Source organism: Trachemys scripta, chromosome 10 (assembly GCF_013100865.1).
Source record: "Trachemys scripta elegans isolate TJP31775 chromosome 10, CAS_Tse_1.0, whole genome shotgun sequence".
Taxonomy (NCBI): domain Eukaryota; kingdom Metazoa; phylum Chordata; order Testudines; family Emydidae; genus Trachemys; species Trachemys scripta.
The window spans coordinates 52,127,105-52,139,775 of NC_048307.1; the positions used below are offsets into that span (position 1 = coordinate 52,127,105).

Consider the following 12,671-nt stretch of genomic DNA (forward strand, 5'->3'; position numbering starts at 1 on the left):
CATGCAATTTTCATAAGACATTCCAAAGTCAACCAGCTTGCTTCAAACAGTTAATGTATTGTTCAAATAGAATCATGCATGCAAGTGACCTCTCATTAAAATGTATGAAGATTCCACTCTGAGAAAAGCCCATTGCGTAAGCAGGATGGCATGCAGCACATGAAATTTTAGGTCTTGAACATAGGACACTTGAAGTTTAGTTCTGTAGAAAGTAACTTTCGCTTCAGAGAAACTTTAAAGCTTTCTGAATCAAGGATTTAACCACACCCTTTAGTGGGCATGACAACAAGAACTGGCCTCTTGCATCAGAATGGCATATATTGGACCCCAAGTCACCAGTTAATTTGAGACTCCTCCCTCTAAGCCAGCTGAAGTCAGGATCACTGCAGAGATAGCAGCCTGAGTTTTATTTTTTTAGGCAAGTACTCAAGTAGAATTGCTCTGAAGCACCTTTTGGTAACAGAACTGCTTGGAAGTCCAGTCCACTCTTCCTATTCCCTTTTCTGCTTCCTCCCTCAGCAGTAAAGTGAGGCATTTAAAAAGCACAGGCTAAAAGTCATTTTGAAAAGCTGTTTTCTTTGCCTATGGTTTCAGTGGTAGCTGTGTTAGTCTGTATCAGCAAAAAAAAACCCAAAAAATGAGGAGTCCTTGTTAATTGATTTATCTTGTTAGACTAACTTAACACTTGGTAAAGCAACCCACATCCTTTCATGTATTTATACCTGCTCCTGGATCTTTTACTTCATACATCTGATAAAGTGGGTTCTAGCCCACAAAAGCTTATGCCCAAATAAATTTGTTAGTCTCTAAGGTGCCACAAGGACTCCTTGTTTGCTTTGCCTATGTTACGCACATGGTTTCTGACTATTACAATCTACAATTAATTCTTCAACATTTATATTTTTTACTCAGTTGGGAGGATGAAGACAGCATAATGTTTCAGCTTTATCTAGTTAATTTCACTTCTGGATCTCATTCTCCTACCAAGTTGCAGAGTTTGCAAACGCTGCAGGGGAATGTTTAGAGACTATTTCCATGGGAACTTTAGTTTCACAGTAACAATCCTGCCTATGTCTGGTTCTGAGTTGTTAGGTTTTTAGTTTTAAATAACTCACTGAAGCAGGTAAATGAGGGCAATATAAAGAGAAGAACCATCCAAACCATCTATAGACTTAGCTGAGGTTATAAAGTATGTCAAATTGAGGGTATGAAAATCTTATTATTCTATATCCCACATTTGTAAAGGTCAAGCTCTTGTCTAAGAAATATACGAAAACATATACAGTCATATAAGAAAACATATTGATAGATTCCTGACAAGAGGAATTTAAAGGCTATGCACTGAAGACTGCAAGCCATGATTAGTACATACCAATGAAAAGTTTTATGAGGGCTTTTAATAAGGCTCAAATAAAATTAGGACCTCAGAAGACAAAATGCTACCCAAAAAGAGGCCAAAGGATCATCACATATTATAATAAGACTTGTGATATTAAAGTGATCCTGGAACACCACAGGTGGCACAACAAAATCATTAATCTGGTTACAGACAGCCCCCCAACCTGAAGCAAATACTCACCAGCAACTACACACCACACAACAAAAACACTAAACCAAGAACCAATCTCTGCAACAAACCCCGTTGCCAACTCTGTCTGCATATCTATTCAAGGGACACCATCATAGGACCTAACTGCATCAGCCATCATGTGCCAGCAATGCCCCTCTGCCATGTACATTGGCCAAACCAGATAGTCTCTATGCAAAAAACTAAATGGACACAAATCAGACATCAGGACTTATAACATTCAAAAACCAGTAGGAGAACACTTCAATCTCTCTGAACACTCAATAACAGACTTAAAAGTGGCAATTCTTCAACAAAAGAACTTCAAAACCAGATTCCAACAAGAAACTGCAGAACTGGAATTAATTTGCAAACTGGACACCATCAAATTAGGCCTGAATAAAGACTGGGAGTGGATGGGTCACTACAAAAACTAATTTCCCTCTGCTGATACTCACACCTTCTTGTCAACTGTTTGAAATGGGACACCTTGATTACATTGGCCTCATTAGCACTACAAAAGTGATTTTTCCTCCCTTGGTATTCACCCCTTCTTGTCAACTGTTGAGAATAAGTCACTTCCACATTAATTGAATTGTCTCATTAGCACTGATCCCCCACTTGGTAAGGCAACTCCCATCTTTTCATGTGCTGTGTATTTATACCTGCCTTCTGTATTTTCCACTTCACGCACCTGATGAAGTGGGTTTTAGCCTACAAAAGCTTATTCCCAAAGGATAAAAGAGACATCCACAATTTGGAGCCAGCTAATGTGAAGATGTTCAGAGGAAACATCATCCCTTTTATGTTTCAGTATCACATTGAACAAGCTATTGCTCTGGTTTATCTTCAGATAATGTGAATGATCATCAGTAGGACTTTAAAAGTTTACCTGACAACTGTAACCCAAAGACAAAGCCTGCAAGTCGGGGTGAAAGATACCCATGTCACCAAATCTCTTGAAGTTTAAAAGGAATAAGCCTGTTTGAAAATGTATTACAATTAAATACACTACTTAATTAGCTCTAACAGCCTTTTAAAGGAGTAGCTCCATTTTTCACTGCATCTCCAAGAACATTTCACTGGAAACTTTAATTTAGCCCTATGCTCATCAGTGTCCTACTAGGGTGTACAGATAAACCATTCATGTAAAAAAGCAAAGCCATACAACCCAGCTGTTGGGAATCACATCAGGATTGACCTTGGAGACTACAAGTGAAATCCTGCTTTATTGAAGTCAATGGAAGTTAAGTTATGGAGCCAGGGTTTCACAACTTTTCTTTTGGAGCCTTCAGCTAATCAGTGAGAGAATTTTACAGCCTTCCAACCCCTTTTGGCAGGAAGATGACATTTTCTAATCCCTACCACCAATGGAAACACTTAGTTCTTGCGAGAGGTTTGTGCAAGGCACGTCTGCTACTTTACCACTCCCCCGTGGCCTCCATTTTTGGGTACTAACCCCAATGAATATCAAATCCTGCATTTTTACCTTGCTCAGATCTTGCCAAAGCCACAACAGACTGAAACTGATAAGAGTGAAGTCAACAGCAATGGATTCCCAATAACAGTTAAGAACATAAGAATGGTCATACTGAGTCAGAGCCATGGTCCATCTAGCCTATTTTCCTGTCTTTTGAAAACAGTGGCTAGTGCCAGATGCTTCAGAGGGAAAGAGATCCATCCATCCCCTGTCATTCAGTCCCAGCTTTTAGCAGTCAGAGATTTAGGAACACCCAAAGCATGGGATTGGCTATTAGCCAAGAGGGTCAGGGATGCAATCTAATTTTTTCTTAACCCAGTAATACTTTTTAACCTTCACAACATCCTCTGGCAACGAGTTCCACACGTTGACTCTGCATTGTGAGAAGGAGTACTTTCTAATGTTTGTTTTAAGCTTGCTGCCTACTAATTTCATTGGGTGACCCCTGGTTGCTGTGTTATATGGATGGGTAAATTCCTTATTCACTTTCTCCACAACATTCATGTTTTATAGACATCTCTTTTCTAAGCTAAATAGTCCCAGTCTTTTTAATCTCTTCTCATATGGCAGCTATTCCATACCCCTAATCATTTCTGATGCCATTCTCTGTACTTTTTCCAATTCTAATATACCTTTTTTTTTGAGATGGGATGACCAGAGCTGCATGTATAATGCATGTATTATGATATTTTCTGTGTTATCTATCCCTTTCCTAATGGGTTCCTAATTTTGTTAGCATTTTGCCTGCTGATACACATTGAGCAACTAATACCAGTCATTTTATATTCTGCTATTTCAACCTGGGAGAAACAAAGGAGCGAACTTTACAACTATGGGAGGTTTTTTGTTTTAAATTGAGATCTGATTGTATAGAATTTGACAGCTGTTCATGAAAGCTTCCTACAGGCAGGGCTGGCTCTAGGATTTTTGCTGCCCCAAGCTAAAACAGTTTCCCCCCCCCCCCATTTTTTTCTTACCCCGGCCCCGCCTCAACTCCGCCCCTTCCCCAAATCCCCAGCCCTGCCTCCTCCCCTCAGGCTCTCAAGCCTGGGAGGGAGGAAGGGAGAGGGAGAAGCAGCGCGTGCGCCGCGGCCACTCGGGGTCTCCCCCTCCCTCCCAGGCTCTCAAACCCGGGAGGGAGGGGGAGATCCCGAGTGGCCGTGGCGCGCGAATCAGCTGTTTCGTGCGCCGCGGCTGCTTGGGATCTCCCCCTCCCTCCCTCCCGGGTTTGAGAGCCTGGGAGGGAGGGCGAGCAGGGCGCGCAAGCCGCAGCAGCGGAGGTGAGTCAGGGTGGCTGGGGCACATTTTTAGGGGCGGCATGGCCCGCGCCAGAATGCCGCCCCTAAAAATGTGCCACCCCAAGCACCAGCTTGTTTTGCTGGTGCCTAGGGCCAGCCCTGCCTACAGGCCATTATGCAACAGGGTTATCTGTTGTTAGAAAGCTCTAGGGAAAAAAACAAGTACATACACACACCCCAGGACCACAAAGTCCCTTACTACATCCTCCAAGGACAAGAAAGAACACCTTCCAATGTGAGGATTTTGGTTTTTTGATTTTGAGTTCAAAGTCAAGAAGCCAAAATGAATGAGGCTTAACTCTATATTCACACACAAGCTTTACACTCATGTAACTTCTTAGAAAGAAGAAATAAATAGAAACACTCCCAATTTACCCCAAGAGAGAACTCATCTTTACAAACAGGATAATTTAATCTAACACTGAAAAGTTTTGAAGATAAAAGTTAAAAGTGACAGTTTGTCCTTGGATGCTTCAATGGGAAATTTTAGATGTTTACATAAACAAAGTTAATTTGTACTGCAATCTCAAAGATTAAAATCAAGCAATACCTCACTTTAAACACAGAATGTGTTCTTCACCATGTGAATCATAGTATGAACTTCAGCCAACTTTTAAAAAAGAAAGCCAGGTCAAGACAAATACCACCACTAAAAAGACAGCTTAAAGTGACAAACTGCAGAACTGTTATTTTCAACTCTTATTAAAACAGGAACAAGACTGTTAAGGAGCCTAGATAATAGTAATCACTTTTTTAAATGCTTTACAATACTTTCCTGATAGCATATACTAACAAACTACAAGTTTCACATTTGTTCCTAAATTCATTAAGTGTTAATCTATTCTTAAACAAAAATTGTTTATTCAGAGCAGGCTACCAACACTGCTTCAATCTGCCCCTCTGTTGGTCAAATAATCAGGCAATACATAACCAAGACAGCTCCATCTGCCAGTTAAAAGTGGGGATGAAACAGTTAGACATCTGTCATGTTATTTCAGGGTAACATGCAAAGACAAAGCGACAATATCATTTTTAATACAAACCAAGCAATTTCACTCACATTGATTTGCTCTTATTGTAGACTATAGAAAGTCTAAGTAGTGTCATTTTAATAATAAAAAGGGTTGCAACATAAGATGTCCCCTGTACTGATTAATGTACAATGTGGAACATTCAAAGCTGAAGTGAAAATACTCTATGTACCTCAATTTGTTTATTCACCTATAACGTACACAGAAGATTGGTCAAGAGAAACAAGAGAAGTCTCCTAACACAGTGCCATCTTTCCTGCGGACTCAGGCCTCACATTTGTCTCTGAAGCTTCCTCTTGCCACATATTTGCCTATTACCACCCCAGTAATGTTGTTTGCTTCTCCCAAGCAAGCCTTCACCTCCTCACACTTTGACCCGTCTTCAAGTCCCACTCCTCAGGACTCCGGCACACATAGCCCACTAATGCAAAGCAGCACCACCTTGTCACCCCCTCCAGACAGTTTCAATGTCTCCTTCATTTCAAAAACCCTAATTTTAAAGAGAAGTTACAAGTTCTTGTCACCAAGCCACCCCTGAATATTCTTTCCCTGTTCTTCCATCACTGTCTCTTTGCACCATCTCACCAGCAATGAACTTTCCATCTATAGCTCCTGCCATCAAGAATAGCCCAACTGAAATTTTCCTCTTCATCAAAGCTTCAGCACTCCCTCTTTTTGGCCTATGACAATTCACTCTCTCTTTACATAACTCTGCCTCACTAATTTGTACCAGAATATTCAGTCTGGTACTTGTACCAGTCTGGTATAATTTAACAATAAAATGTGTTGAAATAGTTTCTATTAAAGACTATTACAGAGGCTGAAGTTTCATTCTAGGGAGAAGTGGATCATTTTGTATACTTTGGATTAAACTAATTTGACAAGTCAGCATACATATGCTTATTTTTTTCTGGGTGGCCCTGTTTTTCAAGAATGAAGCCCAAGAAAAAAGTGAGGCAATTTGTTCTAACCATCAGATACAGTACACTCTGGATGACTTTTTGCCACATGTTGATATCATCTTGGATAAGGAACCCAGAGAAATCTAAAGAATAAGCTTTCTAACTCTAAATAAAACGGATCCCATTCTGCTAGCTAGCACTACTCAAAAAGCAAGCTAGAGAATTGCAGACTATTAGACTGTCATTCAATACTGTGCACAAGTAAAAAATTTAGTAGGACTGTATGCACTTTAGGGCCGACTTTAGAACCAGTAATTGATAGGACCAGCAAAGTACAGATTCTATATTTTGGATACATTATATTTTATCAGCTTTAACAGGAATTTAAGTTCTTTTATATTGACTTGTTGGACTGAGCAAACTGGCTCAATTTATTTGAGTTTTACTTCCCTTTTAGTTCTGTATGAAAGCAAGAGTTTCCAATCAAGGAAGCAGTAGTGACAAGTCCATGTTAGCAATAAGTTTCTCCTGCAGGAAAAAGTTTTAAGTTGTGAAGAGTGGAGCCCTACTAACGATTAGAGTAATTGAGGAAAAGGGACCTCTTTCTAAGAGGGAGAATGACAAAAACGTAGTTAAGTAAAGAGACAGCATGAACACAATTGTAGTCAGGGGGAGAAAAAGAGGGGGGGGCAAGAAATCAGGGGGACTAGTTGCAAGCATCCAGGCAAACACCTGTATTCAGCATGAAGTATATTCCCCTCCTCCCACCCTATCACCAATGTGGACAGGGGAAAGAGAGAGAGGAATCCATAAAACCAAGGGTTGAGCACATCAACAGAACACCGTGAGTCTTGAAAGGCCCACACAAGGACAGCAAGGACACAAGCATATAACTTCAATGGTTATTTAATTATACAATTGGTAGAAATGAAATTGATGGATTACCACATTCCCCACCTTCTTCTCAGCTACTAAAAAAAAAAAAAAAAAAAGATTGGACTGGATAACTTCCAATGCTGTGGTGACTGAAATTACTAAGTGACAATGCAAGTCGTGATTGGGAAACAGTAGGAGCAACCAGAGAAATGTCTTGCAACAGCACAAGGCAGGCCTAAGCTGCTGTGACACAGAGAAGGCAGAATTCCATAGCTAGGAATGAGGCTGAAAAGGAAAATTTAAAGAGTAACACAATGCAGTCAAAACCAAAAACCCACACAAACACCTCACCAACCCCTCTTCCACTCACCCCCACACAAATGGGGCCTAGCATAAGGTTAATTCGTATAGTAAAAAGACAAGATATGTCAGATCTCAAAAATTAAGCCAGTTCCAGCTCAGTACTTGAATAGAAACTAAGTAAGGGTATGTCTACACTCAAAGCAGGAGGTGTGTTTGTGTGAAATTCACAGCTTGCAGGCATGCACTCAGAGCAGATAGCCCCTCCCACTAATTAGGCTATAGCAGCTACATTCTGATGAGAATTAGCGCAAGTATGTCTCCTTGAGCTGGGACTCACACCCCCACCTCAAAGTGTAGACATATCCCATTTCTCCTAAGGGTGCCACCAAGTAGTATTAGATGGTGCTCCATGCACAACATGATGCTAGGGGACACCATGTTGTTGGAGACACCATCTTCTGGAGGTCACGTGAAGCCAGTATTCTGACACCTTCAATTCCTGTAGCTAGATTTTACCCGATTTACTCCCATTTAGATACAGCATTGTATTGTTCCACCCTTGAAATAGCTGCATTTTAATCATGGGAGAAATAATTCTATTATACACTGCACTCAAGAGCCTTCAGGATGGACAGCACTACATGTATGATGTGTTAATCAGTTTTACAATGCTAACTAAGTTAGATCAGACAGCAAGCTTTGAGGAAGATACCATCCATTTAAGTAGAAGTCTGGACATTGTTCTCAACCAGTGGTGGGCAACCTACGACCCATCATGGTAAGGTGCTGGCGGGCTGCCAGACCATTTGTTTACATTTGCATAGTCGCCCACAGCTCCCAATGGCCATGGCTCGCCATTCCCAGCCAATGAGAACTGCGGGAAGCGGTGGCCAGGCCCACACTGCTTCCCCGCAGCTCCCATTGGCTGAGAATGGTGAACTGCAGCCATTGGGAGCTGTGGGCGGCTGTACAAACACACACACAGTCTGGCAGCCCGCCAGCAGATTACCCTGACGGGCTGCATGTGGCCTGCAGGTTGCCCACCGTTCTAAACAAACAAACAAGCAAAAACCACACGGCATACACCCACGTGTTAGAACACTGACCTACAACTGAGAATAGAGAATACTCCATTTTATGCAGTCTCTCTGTTTGGGCATTTGTCAGCACTTTGCATACAGTCAGTTTCCCCTAGAGTAACTCAGTTTCCCTCTGTGAGGTCTTCCATAAACCAACAGGGAAGGAAACACAATTACAAAATATTGGAAAATGTGATTGTAAAAGCCCAATTAATTGGGGAGTTGGGGCAGATCTTAAAACTACCATTAACTTTGTCAAATTGATGAGACTTAAAGTTAGTATCCTTTTAAAACACAAAATAAAAGACAGGGAGGGAAAGAATAGTGAAACCAAAAAAGTAACACATTAAGCTGAGGTAGGCAAGATAGAGAAAAGTAGCGTCATATATACAAAGTATCTTTAAAATCCAAAGCAGACCAATGAAATTGCACTTAAGTTTTAAGGAACTAAGCAGAAGGTCATGAAGTGTAACCAGGAAAGGGGTGGGTGGGTGTGTGTGCGTGTGAGAGAGAGAATCTGAATGCCGCTCAATTTACTTTATCCAGTTCTTTCTGTAACTATAAACACAGAAATATGTTCAGTGTCTAACCTGTACATGGGTTTTTTGGAGGTGGGTATGCTACTTGTTAATAACATTTCTATGACCAAAACTTCTTATTCAGCTGAATACACAATGAAAAAAACCTTCAGAAAAGCCACTAATCAAACTGTTATTGGTAAACAGAATTGTTGAGATTACATTCTGAAGATGGCTGCAGAAGAAACAAGGAATTTTTCCCCTTCCTCAAATAATTTAAAAAAATATCTAACCTTTGTGCTTTATTTTAACCTCCCTCCCCCTTTATTTAAAAAAAAAAAAAAAAGCCTAGACATGTCATAGCGTCAAGTCTAGTCTTCCATGGAGAATTCTTGGGACTCTGATGTGGACTATCTGCTCTCAGTCCTTAACTGAAAGGGTAGAGTTTTAATCTTTAAAAGAGACATCTTTTCTCCCAAATGGTAGTTAATTAGTCCTAACTCAAAAATATCATTCAGGCTACTTCCTATCTTAGTCAGAATACACTTCCTCCATAGCCAGCATCTCATAACGCCAGCAGTACATCAAGTCTCCAGGATAACAAAACATGAATCATTAGAGTAGAAAACATTTCAGGTCTTCTTTACTCACAAAACACAAGGAGTACAAACCTTGTTTCTCCACTCCAGATCACCTTTACTTATGTCTCCATAAAAAGTTTTAATCTTTCAGATGAGCATGGATTTCATCGTGCCAAGCCCTAGCAATGTGCATAAAGATTTAGTCTTCAGTTGTAAAGATATTATGCACATCTTTGCTTTCATCATGCAAGTAGCATCAACAGACTACTTAATACAGTTAAGCATGAATGTAAGTGTTTGGAGGATTGGGACAAAAGCCTAATTTTTCAGTAACAACACAATTACATCTAATACAGTAAAGGTCTTATAAAAATTCTCTTTGCTCAATTTAAAACTGACAGTCAATGTGGAAATGTTTAACATAATAGTCTGTTGTATTAGATAATTAAGTCATGCATAGCTCAGTAGTTTTTAGGACACTACTGTTGCAAAAGTATCTGTGCTTTAAAAAAAAAAAGAAGAAGATAATGCCTTGAGAAGTCTTATTACATAAAAAACAGTAACTTTAATCACAAGAAAAGCCACTCCAAATCTCAGGAACTCAATATACACATTCATATGTACTCCACTTTTATGGAACTAAAGTCTAAGACAATTATTAATATTACACATAACTAATAAAATCAACTCATCTTCAACTATGACTACTAATTGCTAACATTGTTTACTCCCTGTAATCAAGTAGTTTTTTTTTTTTTTTTTAATACAACTTCAGCAATACACAGTTTAAGCAGTTTGAGTCTTCTTCCATTTCCTGATAACTTGCATATGCACATCACAAAGAATTCAGCAAGCAACAGGGAAACAGTTATGAGGACAGCTCCTGAACAGCCTAGAAAAGGCCTCCCCCAAATCCATTAGTGTCATGTTCTGGATTTTGTTTTCAGTTCAGTCTTGGGTCAATAGTTTAAAGAGCATTTTTAAAACATCCTAACCCATTAAAGTGATTTCCATTACTGGGAGAGCAAAATGGTCCGGGGAGTTTGTACAACTGTCAACAGTTGGCCATTTCTCAAGTCACATGAAAACATTTTACATTCAAAACTGAATGATCTTATTGAAGAAAGAGTTAGGACTGTAAGTGTCAGAGAAACTGCTTTGAGGAAAAAAAGGTGTAGCTATTTAGAATCATAGAATATCAGGGTTGGAAGGGACCTCGGGAGGTCATCTAGTCCAACCCCCTGCTCAAAGCAGGACCAATCCCTAGACAGATTTTTACCCCAGTTCCCTAAATTGCCCCCTCAAGGATTGAACTCACAACCCTGGGCTTAGCAGGCCAATGCTCAAACCACTTGTTTTCCTGCAAGACTGAACTATGATAGTTTATATTTATCCGTCATGGTCTCCACTGTACACTCCATTTAGAGAGCCCAAAATTTGTCCTGAGAATTTAGCTCCTTTGGGGTAAAGGGTCTTTTTGTTCTGTATTTGTGCAGCACCTAGCACAATGGAGTCCTGATCAATGACTGGGGCTCCTAGGTCTTATTTTCCTGACTTAACAACGAAGCAAGCAAAGTTCAATGTTTTGAGCAGACTGCCAGTCACTGCTACAAGGTTTGGGCTGAGAGCTCAGCAAAGGGCACCTCCCTAATGACTTGTCAAGTTGCTAAACAAGGGGGAAATGCACATAGCGATCTCGAAGCCGCAGCCGGAGATGAGCAAGGCAGCCCGCGATAATGCACTTCGCCAGAGATAATGCGAACCGCAGCCTACAGCCAGCTCCGAGGAGGCGGCCGAGAAGGTGCTGAGCAGTTGGGAGCCAAGAAAAGGGGACTAGGGAGGGGGAGAAGTTTCACTCCCTCTTGCCTCTCTCCGACAGGCAGAGCGCCCCGCGGCCACAGCCAGGCGGGCTTGCACGATGCCGTGGAGAGGGGACGGCCCGACCAGAAGGCTCCACGGGGCAGAGGAAGTGCCCCGGGCTGGCATATCTGCCCCAACCCCCTGAGGGGGGAAGGACCCGGCTTCCCCCGCACTTGACTGGCTCCGAGCGAGGCGGAGACACACCTCACGGGCACTCGCTCGCTCCAGGACAGCTGTAGCCCGACGGTCGGGCCAGCACGAACCCGCCCGTCCCCGCGCGGAACCAGCGCCAAGTGGGAAACCCCAGGCCGCTTCCCCTCCCACTCGACTCTCTCTGCCCAGCCCCCACAACGGTAACGGGGGCAGGCGGCATTCGGGCAGCCAATCGCGCTCCCCCGTCTCTCCGGTCCCCCGCCACCCTGCGGAGCCCCTCACCAGAAGGAAGAGGACAACGGTGAGGGGTGAAGGGTGGCAGCCCCGTCCCAGCTCTCCTCTCCCCAGCCCAGCCCCTCACGATAGGTGATCGGGGGAGGGGGTGCCTAGGCAGCCTGTGCCCCTTTCCCCTCTCGGCTCCCCCGGCCCGGCTCCTCGGGAAGGGATCGGGGGGGTTCCGGGGCAGCCCGTGGCTCCATTTCCCGCCCAGCCCCTCACCGATGGTGGAGATGAAGGTGGTGTTGAAGGCGTCCTCGCTGAAGCGGAACAGCAGGCAGGTCTTGCCCACGCCCGAGTCGCCGATCAACAGCAGCTTGAAAAGATAGTCGTAGGTCTTCGCCATCTTCGCTCAGCCAAGGCTCTGGTTTACCGGGAGCTAGGGAGGGGGAAACTCCACCGCCACTCCCCGCCCACAACACTGACGCGCCGAAGCCGGCATCCAATCACGCCCGGCAACGCCCCGAGAGTCATCAATACGCGCCGGAAGTGCGCACGGGGCTGATGGGCTATGTAGTCTCCCGAGTAAAGGCCACCCCAGACTCATTTCCGGAACGCGGGACAGTGGCTCTTATGCTGGAGCAAGAGGCCTGGGGCTGCTCGGGTAGCGGCTCTGGGGTGGACAGGGCCGTGTAGTGCGAAAACTCGCTCAATTTACGGGGAGGAGGGTAGGCACTGCTGCAGTGAGGCGCCTTGCGGCCAGGGGTGTTGGGGCAAGGCCCCGGTGATGTATGGAGCCTGGGTGTG

The 12,671-nt window shown here is 43.0% G+C and overlaps 1 protein-coding gene across 1 annotated transcript in view; it reads right to left on the reverse strand.

The window, feature by feature from the left end:
* RAB8B (RAB8B, member RAS oncogene family) overlaps window positions 1-12,270 on the reverse strand; it is a 42,438-nt gene extending 30,168 nt beyond the window's left edge. Inside the window, exon 1 of the mRNA XM_034783673.1 lies at window positions 12,147-12,270. Within this exon, the coding sequence (XP_034639564.1) occupies window positions 12,147-12,270 (124 nt within the window). The remainder of the gene's footprint in view (window positions 1-12,146) is intronic.
* Between the last annotated feature and the right edge of the window lie 401 nt (window positions 12,271-12,671).